This window comes from Acanthaster planci, linkage group LG07, assembly GCF_054643075.1.
Source record: "Acanthaster planci isolate LZ-2023a linkage group LG07, COTS_SCS, whole genome shotgun sequence".
NCBI classification, from domain to species: Eukaryota; Metazoa; Echinodermata; class Asteroidea; order Valvatida; family Acanthasteridae; genus Acanthaster; species Acanthaster planci.
In genome coordinates, this window is record NC_141783.1 from 12,493,829 (window position 1) to 12,506,796 (window position 12,968).

Consider the following 12,968-nt stretch of genomic DNA (forward strand, 5'->3'; position numbering starts at 1 on the left):
GAACATGTGTAAAAACACCCATGTGTAAAGTTGACATCTCTGCATTTATATACATGTATGTATTTCCCTCAACACAATGTTTTCTTTTCTGGCTGCTGACTCTGAGAGTGACCACCAGCTTTCAGGATTCCTGAAGAATTAAGTTTCATATTTAAACAAGCAGGGTAAGTGTGGAATGACTCAATGACTTAAAGCCTTGAAATTGTCAAGTGTGGGTTTCGCCTGATCAGCGTCAACAAAAACTTGACGTCATTGTCCGAATAAAGCCTTCAGTTCAGGAAGTGTACTGTATTTCAACTGCCTATTTGTGGAAAAGTTTGGAACCAAATTGGGTGGAGGCAACACCCACATGTCTTGTTGCATGGCAACAACGCAAAAACAAACACTCAAAATCCAAGCCAAAATAACCAGGGACTTCTCGTGACTTGCAGTCATTTCCTCAGCAACCGACTGAGACGACCGGGCTGACCTTTAGTGACCTTCATGGCGACCGGGCTGACCTTTAGTGACCTTCATGGCGGCTGTTTTTAGAGTACGCCCTAATTAATGAGATCCCAAAGGCACTGACTGGTTAGCAAAGGCTAGACTCACAGGATGCAACATGTAGCCATGGTGATGGTAACTGTATATAATCCACCTGAGGCGTTTGTGGATTATCTGAATTATGGGTATATAATGTCCAATGGGAAACCAGGGTCCAATCTGTGCTGTTGATATCAAAAGCAATGAAACATGATCCTAGGTCAACTGCAGGTAGAACTGAATGCAAAATGCAAATGTACACTTGTGACTGACTCAGAAATGAACCTGACAGATTCGCTGTTCAATAGATTTTTTTCTAGGAATAGTCCACATCTTCTCAATTTTGAACCCTTTGCAAAAAAACATCTTGTATGACAGTGATGAATGGATGATTATAACCGAATGATGTACGGTACCAGTTATTCATTTCACCTACTGCCACAAGTCGCTCTCACAACTGGCACAAAGGAAACTTATAAAAATTTAAATAGTAAAAATTTAACGCCTAATGCTCATGCGGAACCTTGGGTAGCAATTTTGCGCCTAATCTAAGAATCTCTTTCCCAAGAAACTCTTGGCTCCAAACCAATTAAAAAAAAGTTACTTGGCACAAGCACCACAAACAATGTCATTTTTTCTTTTCCATTATTAAAAATTTTTCTCCAGTGTCCCCAGATCCCTCCAGATGGCAGAAAAATGTAAAAGGTTGATTGTCTAGAATCTAGACAGTCTGGAGCCAGTTGGTAACCTCATCAAGGATTGGTGCTATAGTGGTGGTTCAAAATGCTTGTTCTGGATCTGATAACTGACTCATGCATCAGGTGATGCGTTCCTCTTGCATGACACTGTCTCGTCTGAAGTTACCAGACAATCTCCTAGCAACCGCCAGTGGCCACCCATTGATCCATGGGAATTAAAGGTTACAATGAATGGTGCCTTCAGATGCCGCCATGTTGGCTGATGGCATGTGATGGAGTAGTTGTCTTATGTACATGTACCGGGTAAGTCCCAGGACAGGGATAACAAAATCATCACACTGAATAAATCGCTTAGTCAAACAACTACCTCTTGCAACTGATGTACATACAGTCCTGAGGCGCTGATATTCTCGCATGCTCGGTAATTGGTGTGTTCCCTCCTTAAGGGTATGTTTGGACAATTTCTTTGAACAGAACAGCCAAGAGTTAAGGCTGACTTACCCTGGGAGAAGTTATAATTCTATGTCTTGTGCTACTTAGTAACTGATCTGGGGTTCACATGTACATGTGAATTCAATTGGCATTACCAGTAGCTGGCTTTGCCTTGAAACGTTTCTTAATATTTGGTTAAGATTTGTTTGAGACACCAAAAAGCCTGAACTATCTACCACAGTTCAAAATTCTCGAGTGCTACTCGAAATGAAACTACTCGTAATAAAGTTAAAAAAAACGCTTTTAATAAAAGTGTTAGTTTCAATCCAGTAAAGCATACATGTACATGTACAGTACAGTGTACGTGTTCTAAGAAGGCAGTTAAAATTGGACATTTCCTCGATAACTCCAGTCTGTTACCTGCCATGGCTTATATTTCTTAATTAACAACTTCCTATTTATATATAGCTGTCAAAACTAAGTACAGACGTTCAACTTCTGAATTCCATGTTTGATCACCCTGCATCATCTAACCAAATAACAACAGGGAAATTTCAGCTACCGGTATTTGCTAAAAATAATGAACTAAAGGTCACTTTCCGTTCATTTCCAATTATTTTTTTTCGGGGGGGGCATATTCAAGGTTTTTTGTTCTCTAGCACACAATACAACAGTCTCATTGATACAGTGTAGTGCAAAAGAACTTTTTTAAAGCAACCCCATCAACAACCTGAGATGTGCAATGCAGGGACAAAATCTGGTTCTAAATGATTTTGTTGGATGCAGTAAGCCATAAGGTCTGGGTTTCTAACTCTGGTGCTGTAATTTACTCCAGGGTTGTTTTTTTCTTAAGTTCTGGGAGGAATTTTTTCAAAAATCTGTAGGAATTACAGCCGATTCTGATTGAATACATGTATATGGCATGTTCTTCATAAAATGGACCAAAATGCAACCTCGGCTGTCATTTTTCAAAACTTCTAAAAGAGTGACTTTGATCATGTAAAATACAAATTAGCACCTTCAGATCTATAAAAATGATTATATGGGGATACTTAGGCATAATATGTACTTATGGTGGACATTTGGTTGGCTACCAGTGGAAATCAAATGGAGTTGAATTCATATAAAGTTTTACGTCAAAGTGTTTACACCAGAGGACTTGATTTCAAAACTTCTCTCAACAAGAAGGAGAATTCAGTTTATTTTTCGACTATTTTAAAGCACCTAAGAAATAAATTTTACAAAATATAAGCCACAAAAAAGAGCACAAAATTGATGAGAAAAGTTTGGCTGTCTTCATTCTCTTACCGTTTATAATCACTCTCGCTATACCAACATATTTGCCAGGTCTTGTATATTTCGACCGCCAAAAATTATCTTTAAGTTTGGCTGCATCAAAAATTTATAATGAGTACAATATGTTCGTTGCGAACATTATATTTGACAGAATTTTGATTACGTTCGATAATTTTGACAGAAACGAAATGTTTCTCTAACGTCACCGCGAGAGATTGATGGAAGCCGCAAAATCGCCACCATTGGTATTTTGGACTGCGGTTTCCAGGAACATACTTGAAGAAAATGTGATCAGTCCAGTCCTAAAAGGATGATGGTTTGGCGGTGCTTTTTTGCACTCTTTTTTAAAGCTTGTGTTGTACATCGATATATGGATTTTACTCGCTTTTTTTGCAGTTGATTTTTTTGACACTAATGACAGAATTGAATGACATTCGTGACTGCCGACTTCGAGACCCGATTAATTGTAAGAGGTACTTTTTAATTTCGTGATTATGGTTTTAATATGTTGAATATTATCACCTTTCACCACATATAAATCTGTGTAAAATAACCTCGGGGATTATCACTCCTCAGTAAATTCTGTTTGCTCAGATTTTAACAGGGAGTTCATGTCCCTCAAAATTGCTAACGTTCAAGACTTTAATTAATTAACTCCAATTAAGTTGAAAGGTTGACACGGTCATCATTGTTCCAGATATCAGCCTTGACTTCCCTCATTACAACAAACATTGGAAATTAATTCAGTGCTGTGTTTTCAGGAAAAATGAACCCCTAAAGTTGAACATTATATAATGGTCCATATTTTGAGGAACCTGCCATATACATGTACATGTGTTATTATTCATCAAAAATACATCTACATTGTATTCTCCAGGAGTCAGGAATAACTCCAACACAAGGTCTGATTGCCTTGCGTAAAGGTAGATCAAGATAAATACAAAAATGTACTGGCACGGGCAGTTACATACATGTACCAGTACGTATCCATGTGCAATTAACTTTTAATTATTGAAAGCCAGGCTGTAGATTAATATGCAAACTTGAACTTTATCAAATTTCAGATACAAACCACTCATTCAGCCACGCTCAAGCCACGCCTCCTGTTTGATTTGATGTGAGCAGGCATTTTGCTATGGCAGACACTGCATTACGCGCTGTTGTTTGAAGGAGCATGGAATGCAAAATACCGGTACAATAAAATTTGATGGAATTGTGATGCCCAAACTGTAAGAGTCAAGGGGGGGGTTAGTCTATTTGCACACAGCACTTGCCGTTTTGCCATTTCAATGTCATCTGCCAACTTGGTTGTGAATATCACATTGCAAATTGCAGCTCTGCAAATGTACATGTACCAGTACATGGACATTAAAGACAAAAGTCCTACTGGTACATGTGCTGGGTGTTACCATAGGTTAATCACTGAAGTCTGGCCTCACGCTGGCTTCATTAGTTATGGAAAACAGAAATCAGTCATGCATGGAGAAGCATGCAGCAGCGGAATGTATAGACCTTGTTGACTAGTTCAGCTTCACTGAAGTTGTTCCTACCGGTACATTTGCATTGGTGGCCACTATTCACAGTCAATGACTTAATTAATATTTGTGTTAGAAGAATCTGACATCTTTGCATATGTACGATGTACATGGATGGGCATATATGTACATGGTACATGTACTGTACGGTAAGCCTGAAATTCAAGGGTATTTTCATTTTGCATGGAGATTTTAACAACTACTTCACATCTTTTACAGTGTTTGACAACTTGCAATAGAGGAAAAGTACGAGTACCAAGAGTACAGTCTCCTGCAATGTTTGAGGAAGGTTCACAGGACAAATTAATATTCTTCAAGTGTTCATGTATCTTTTCATTAAATGAATCCAAATGTGTGCTTTCATTTTTATCGGAATGTCTAAAATGGTGAACCTCCATGTCCTCACCAAGGTACCCGTACAATGGAAAAAATTTTGAAATTTGCCTTTAGAAAGAGGAAAACTCCCTGGAGAATAATGCTTTGATTGTGCTTCTGAAAATGTGCACAGTCTATGGTCTATGGACAGCCAGCTGTAGGCAGTCGACACGCGATACATGTGCATATTACTGTATGGTACCGGTACATGACCCTGAAAGTTGTTACAATTTAAAAAGGCTCTGCTACATATTGTATCCATATAAAGGAGTACACATACATCTACATGTAAATGGGTACATGTCCATGTACAATGCCAACTGTTATTAATGTCTGCAATCGATATAACTGCTTGTGCACACCGTGCATTGCAAAGTGTGCGATCAATACGAAGGCTTGGACAACGAGTGGTCACACGCTCACTGGACGGCTATGGATTGCCATATTGCCTGTGTGTTTCAGTTAAATTAATGTAATATTGCAAATATTGTAACGTTCAGTTTGGGAGTATTTTACAAAGATAATTGAAATGAGCTACACATACACACAGTACAGGCAGGATTTTTCCTACCAACATCTATTAAACATACACGTACATGTAGGTTAAATGTTAACCGTCCTTTTATGTACATGTATGTAACTGTCGGTAAAACAAACAGTAAGTTATGAATGATTGTAAATAACATGATCAAACATTCGATAGCGGAAAAAAGGAGTTACTAGCAGGTAAATGCTGTACACCCACCTATTCCGAGTTCCATATCCGGCTCATGCTTCTTGGTGCCACAGAAGTCTCGGTCAAACATGTAGGAAACCACCACCAAGATGGGGAAACAGATGAAGGTGACCACCGCCTCCCAGATCTCAATCTTGTTGGGGCTGATCACCTGCAGGACCAGGTAGAGCCAGATGTAGGCAAAGATCGAGAAGGCGGTGGTGGTGGCAAACACCTTGATCATCCGGATGCCCTTGCACTCGCCCTTGGGGATGGCCATGATGCAGACGGCCGTGATGACCAGCAGGTTGAAGGCGGCTGAGCCCACGATGGTGCTGGGCCCCAGCTTGCCCGACTTGAAGTTATTGCCGGCGATCTCAATGATGGAGAGCAGGATCTCCGGGGCGCTGGAGCCCAGGGCCATCAGGGTCAGGTTGGCCACCGTGTCATTCCAGATGCGGATCTCCACTTCCTCAATGCCGCCGGGGAAGTCTGGGTTGGCGATCTTGAGCAGCCGAGTCCGACTGGTGATGACTTCAATGGAGACCATGAACACATCGGCGATAATAGCCACAGCCAAGAAACTCCAGATCAGGCCCACAAAGTAAAGCGCTATCCGCGACCCAAGACTCCAACCGGACTCGTCAGTCAGTGGTAGGATCAGGCCCTCACAGACCCTGGGCTCGTCTGTCACATTCTCCATTGTTCAGTTTGTGATCGGATCAGTTAATACCCCAGTGCAAGATTCACAATATTCCTTGCTTCAACTTCTCCTGCAGAAAATAAAAAACAAGATGGTTGAAATTATTGGGGCAGGTTTCAAAACACACTTAAACACACATTAAAAACTTTATGCATACGACTAAAGGAAAGCACTGGGAGCATACACTCATCATCTTCATTAAATGTACAGGCAAATCTGAGGAGACGCCATTCCTGCCAGGCCATTACATTCCCGCAGAAGTTTTAACTTGAGCAAGTGCACGCATTTTGCAAAGTCACAACACCCTATTGGTCTGAGAGATTAAGAAATATCTGACCAGTTCCTCAACAGAGAGATTGGTCCATGCACACATCACATCTCACACTGATGACTGTAACAGCCTGTTGTCCAGTTTGCCCAAGTCAAACATCGCCCCCATTGCAACACCTTCAAAACTCTGCTGCCAGAATGGTTACTGGGAATAAGACACACGAACACATTACACAGTCCTTTGGTCTCTTCACTGGCTTCCAGTTCATGAACACATCATCTTCAAAACTCTTCTCGCTGTTTTCAAAATCATCCACAACCTTGCCCCATTATATCTCCAGAAGCTCGTATCATTCTATCCACAGACGTATCATCTACATCCCATCACCTCTGATTGCATTCTACAGCCCATCTTCAGTTACTAACTGGACCTAAAACCAAAACCTGCTATGGCGACCGTGCCTTCTCTGTGCTAGCCCAAAGACTCTGGACTTCTCTTCCCATACACATCCGTGAAACTGATACATTAGACTCGTTCAAGAGAGTACTTACCGGTAAGGGCTTTCATTTCTCACAATCAGTAAATTCATTTGTATACATGTACTAGAACACAACTGGGTGCTTTGAAACATTGTGGAAAGTGCATTATACATGTAAATGCTGTTAAGTTATAGTTATGTTTGAGAGAAATGTAAAGCGCGCGTACCACTTGTGTGCAAACAGGATAGCCCTGCTGTAATTGCTTCTATCCATCTTTCTAGATTAGTGTATGGAGTACATGTATGCTAGACTATTGGGTATAAAAAAATCTATGTTTTACTTGCATAAAAGTAAAAAGATCTACGTTTTACTGGCAATTGCAAGCTTGTAAAGTAAAAATTACACCCATTTTCCTCTTAATACATGTAGCTGGCTGGCTTACACGTAATCCACACACATTCCGTTAAAACTCTACTCTTTGAAAAATATGCTTAAGCGTGGGTGTACACCTACAACCCACACAAAGTTACCCATTTTCGATAACAAAACATCAATCAGAATAACAGAATTTGAAAACCCTTGAATCTTGACCAACCCATACATGTAGAGGTCGCAACAATCAACTACGGGTACGATACTCCTATGCTGGAGGGCATGGCCCTGATGCATGACTGCATTACAATCGCGCTGACAAGATTTGTACACATGAAGACACTGTGTACACGTAGGTTGTAATTCACAGGACAAAAGCTAACTTTTCAGAAAGAGAGGCTTGACCATTGAAATAAATTGTAGAAATCACATCGTATCGAACAAATCTAGTGTGCAAGTACATGTACATGTATCAGATAAAAACAAGATCAGTTCAACTTGAAACAATAATTTTTCCATCAGGCCTGCAGAAACTTTCAAATAAACTTAAGATTATGTACCATATTAGGATGACGTGTTATGATTAAAATTTGGAGGTCCACAGCAAAACATGGCAAAGTAATAATTATGAAGTATCAGTCCACGCACAAGTACAGCGTACTTGGCGACCACTTCTTTATGGTTGGGCAACATGAATCTCAAACACCCTTGGGGGAAGACAAAACCTATCACTCAGCAGAAGACAATCTAACCAGCTCTTGAGTACCTGTACATAATTGAGTCAGCATTCGGACTATCACTGGTACACTGTACATTCCTGGCGATTTGTGCTTTTAGCATGCAAATGACCCAAGGACTCCTGGGGAAAGAGCCGATCACTTGTATACCTTCTGAAGACATGCATTAAATAATCCTGCTGAACGCGGACAATAATCACTCCACTTGGTGCAGGTACAATAGCAAGACCGGTTCTAGGCTCATTAGAATACATAAGTGAGAAAGGTACACATACGGTACATGTACATGTATACTGGAAAAGTGAGTGTCCTTTCTCCATGGTCTAATATAACATACATGCACGTAAGTGGTGTAACTAACAGTGCAACTTCAAGGGAGCAGGGTTACATCAATGGAATCCATATCTCTCAAATGGACCCCTCCCCCACTGTTTTATACATACACTGTACCAGTATCATTCGATTTCAGTACCCCCTTGAAAAAAACGTGTGCTTCCCTGAATCCTCTCAGAGATTTCACCCTAGTCACACCACTGATGCATATGCACATGTATCGGTAGGTTTATTTGGTTCATATTGACTAGGTCATGTTCCTTGTGAGTTAAAGATTACCCCCAACGCATATCACTCTATGACAATTAGCCAGTAATATGGGCTACAGATTCAGTATAAACAAGATTTTAAAAGTACACACTGATGACATGCAGGTACCGGCATACTTACAAAATATTCCACAAACATTGATGTTAAACAATGGAGGCAAAGCACTATTACTCCTCAACAGCCAACAGCAACCCAGCACCTCAAGGCACTCGGGCAGTAACACCGGCGAAGTGCTGATCAACGCTGAAAGCTTGCTTGGGTGCACACACACCCCTTCACACTGGCAACAGTCTGAATGGAGCTGGTTGTGCTCGACACCGAGTCGCCACTGCGGTACTTATTATTACACTAGCCAAGTGTGTAGTGTTGGCATGCACAAATTCCAGGGGTGAAGGCCACCAGCTCACACACTGCTACAGGTTCGTGATGGCATCCCACGCACTCTCATTCACTGCCTACACACTACCATAACTGGGTTGGCTGCTCCAAGCTTTCTACACACTTACGGGTACTTATAGAGCTAATGTGTACTTCCTTTTTAGTACCAAACTCTGCTGTGGCAACTACATGTAAATTATTAGCAATTAGCATTAATTGGTATAATAACAGCCATCTGAATAGATGACTTTTGGCATACAATGTCATTCATTTGCATAATTATTCAAGGACTACCTCTATCATCAAATATGGATATCATCTGCACTGTCCTATCCCTGTACATGTACCAGTACACGTTATGAATGAAAACACATTTGGAAGATTTCAGTTGTCTAAGTTGAACTTCAAACAATGAAGCAGAAGAACGAAACAAGTCATGCCCAGGTTCTTATCCTGTCTACAAGAAATCTATTTCTACAGAACTACCGGTCTTATCCAAAAGAAGTTTCAAATTACGTATTCCAGTTACTGCTCCAACCAACTTTCCATTAACACAAAGGTGAAACGATAAAACAACCCCAACACAAACAAACTGGTGTACGTACGCACCTTTTTAAGGTCAATATACATTTGGACATGTGACAAGTTAGTTCATTTCCAGGACATCCCTCTTGGCAGGAAGTGATCAACTGCATTCATGTACAGAATTTCAGTCTTCCTTTTGCCATTTGGTGTGACTTCAATAAAAATGTTCCGGATCAGATTTGACAAACAGAAATTTAATGCTTCCAATGGCTGTATTTTTTTTTCCTTTCTGAATGTATTCTGAGCAACTGGACACAAACTCTGAATCCTAACGTTTGCCATGTCCAACAGATTGAATTTACAGTGAAGCAAGTTCCTGTATACAATTTGTCGACCACTCAAGTTCAGTCAGACAAAAATTGACAACCCAGCGCCCACTGTTGAATTTATTCTTGCAGTCGACATGACATCACACCAGCCATACAGCAATAGGGAAACATGCCCCTTCAAGTCACACTGTTGTTTGCCATGTTATACAGAAATACAACAAAGTTTTCGGAGCATCTATGTAGGCTGATAGGTTTTCAATTGAAGAATTAAGTTCGAAGCAAAATGTAAGCTAGCTGAGAGGCAATTGCTTCTGCTTACAAACAAACAGGTGTGTCTAGTCCTACACTCCCACTCCCTGGTTTTCTTCAGCTAACCGATCCGTGTTGATAGAACTGTGCCAAACATTCATGTTGTAGTGGTCCCTCAATGTTGTTTTTGGTGCACTGTAATATCAAAGCAAATTTGAGTAGGCACCCTTCACACAGAAAACTACCCAGCTGCCCACAGTACTGTGTACACATTAATACAAACTGTACCGGTAAAGTATTTGTACATGTATTTGTAATCTTATCTACGGGACTCAGGAGGTTGCTTAGTTTACAATAGAATCCCCTACCATGGGGCACTTCAACGTTTCCGTCCACTGTCCTCATGCAGTGCACTGTTACTGGTATCTTAATAACAGTTACTACACGTACAAGTATTTTGGGGTTTTTTAAGTACATGTATGCCTATAAACCTTTTATGGCCTTTTTGAAGGGTGGGGTTACATTATGGAACCTTTCACACACTTTTTGAAGGAATGGGAATGACATGGACCCAAAACAACTAGTACAAAAAACAACACGCCCCGAGCGGAACAAAATAAGGTGTGTTTTGGGTACATGTACTCACCGCATAGGCGCACCATGAGGCGCGCAAGTATATGCACATACATACACGGAGCAAGCTGAGTACGCGTAACTAATTTATTGCAGCATGTATGTCTTTGCGGACATGCAGAACGCGTGCAAGCACCCGCTTGTAACCACCTGTCTTTCTTTCGCCGATTGATGGTGCACTTCAGCTCGGGGCGGATTAAAATACATGTAGAGTGGGGTCTTTCAAGGGCATGGCCCCAGCTGGCCCCTACTAGCTCCCCTTTGATCTGCCACTGACCAGTGCAAACATCTTGAGCTTTACCACTATTGCATGAGTACATGTGCGAGAGTTTGCTCAGAGCATGTTCCTAGCTCTATGGTCAAAGCATCCCTTACTTGCTCAAGATATGTAGCCTAGATGCCCTATGACGAAACAAAAAAAAACAACAAACAAAGGGACAATTCAAATTAAAATACAAACGAAAGATTTTTCATTCGTATGACTAGTTAAATGTTTAGTTGCAGCTCTTCTGAGAATCAGAGAATCTTCCACGAGGACAACGCCTGTATCCTCCAGATGCCATTCTCATGCATGTCAAAGCGCAGCCAATCAGCACATCCTGACCTTCATGACCTGGCGGACCGACTCGATGGACTGTAGACAACAGCTCAAAGCAACAGTGCATGCAAGACAAGACAGTATTGATAGAACTAGCTAACGATTGTTTGTGACTGAAAATGTGCGCTGAAACTATAGGCATCTATGGAAGAATAAGAAGGTAGGCCTACTACTAGTAACCCCTGGTAACTCAAATTTTTCACGGAGGTTCGAAAAGACGCTCAAATCACTAGCCCTAATTACGTTAGGCCCTATCTGGTTATACCGAAAGTTAACGCTTTCCTTAAAAATCTTACCTTGGCTTGCTTGCTTCTGGTTCGGTTAATCTTCCGTCAATTCCCGATGCGACTCGCATCCACATTTCTGGAGCTCTCAGCAGTGTACCGGTCAGCAACTTCACCAGAGACACTGGCGATAATTTATTACTTGTCCTGAAAATATTCTCCCACATACAAATTCGTCAACCTGTCGTTGCATCGGGACGTTGCATCGTACTACATTGTATTACGTGCGTCCAGCGCAGCACAAGCACAGGGTGCGAACAATATGGATTGTTCTATTTTAGTGGGGTGAGTATGATGTTGTAGCAATAAAAAAAAAATGTTTTCATCTGTTAAATTATCTGAAAAAAGAAAATATAGAAACCATTCTAATTTATATTAAAGTTTAACGTCAAGAAATTTATTTGGACATACCTAAATAAATGGTTTTCTTTGCTCGTAAATAGTTAGATTTCTGAAATGCTACTCAAAAAAAATAGACGAAGCCATCTCCACCCCAACGACAGGTGGCGCACATTATTTGGTTTTAGGCTTCGTCGCTACGCACGTGTGTATGTTTACAGCGCTGGCGTTTACGCACGTGTGTATGTTTGCAGCACTGGCGTTTACATTGATCAATTACTTTAATACCTTTCTTTCATCAAATCAGATGCATGTACCGCTAAAAATGCGTTCTCGTTGGCTTTTCATGGAACTGGGATTTTCGACCCAACCTACAACAACATAGATTCGAGAAGGTGCAAAATATCCCATTTTCAGTGGTGGACTCAAGGAAAAAGGCCCTGTTCGGTTGCGGTCGCGGCTTTTCTCTGGCGAACGTGCCGCGAACCCAGTTCTCAAGCTCTGATGTAAGGCCACCTTTAGACAATCATACATCCATAAACCTAGACTTCTCCAACACAGATCCTGATCCATGGAGCGCTTTGTGAAACACGTACTCAGAAAACAAAGCTTGGAATTGATTTTGCATCAGTTTGAGTATTGAGGAGGAAAATAAAGCCTTCACAACCCGACTTTGACCCAGGGGTCCTTGGAACCGCCTTTGGGGTACGGTTCCGTCTCTGAATGAGCCCCCTTTTCCTCCCAATGAAGTCCCAGTATTTAACTTCGAATATACTGAAATAAAAACAGACAGGAAATACTTTGCCGAGAAACCAAGGCTCACAAATACCGTTAAATGGGTAAGTGTGTGTGTGGGGGGGGTGGCACTTTGGTGCTATTGAGTTGGTGGGCCTTA

The 12,968-nt window shown here is 41.1% G+C and overlaps 1 protein-coding gene across 3 annotated transcripts in view; it reads right to left on the reverse strand.

Moving 5' to 3' along the window:
• LOC110981857 (sodium/calcium exchanger 3-like) overlaps positions 1 to 11,959 on the reverse strand; it is a 35,330-nt gene extending 23,371 nt beyond the window's left edge. For 2 of the 3 annotated variants that reach the window (XR_015425902.1, XM_022239839.2), the window contains exons 1-2: positions 11,747 to 11,959; positions 5,604 to 6,346 (exon numbers count right to left, since the gene is read on the reverse strand). Coding sequence is in view for 2 of the 3 variants with exons in the window: in XM_022239839.2 (XP_022095531.1) it covers positions 5,604 to 6,276 (673 nt within the window). In the remaining variant the exon portion in view is untranslated. Of the gene's footprint in view, positions 1 to 5,603; positions 6,347 to 8,858; positions 9,128 to 11,746 lie in introns of those variants that run through there. The other variant, XM_022239840.2, reaches the window with a different exon arrangement.
• Between the last annotated feature and the right edge of the window lie 1,009 nt (positions 11,960 to 12,968).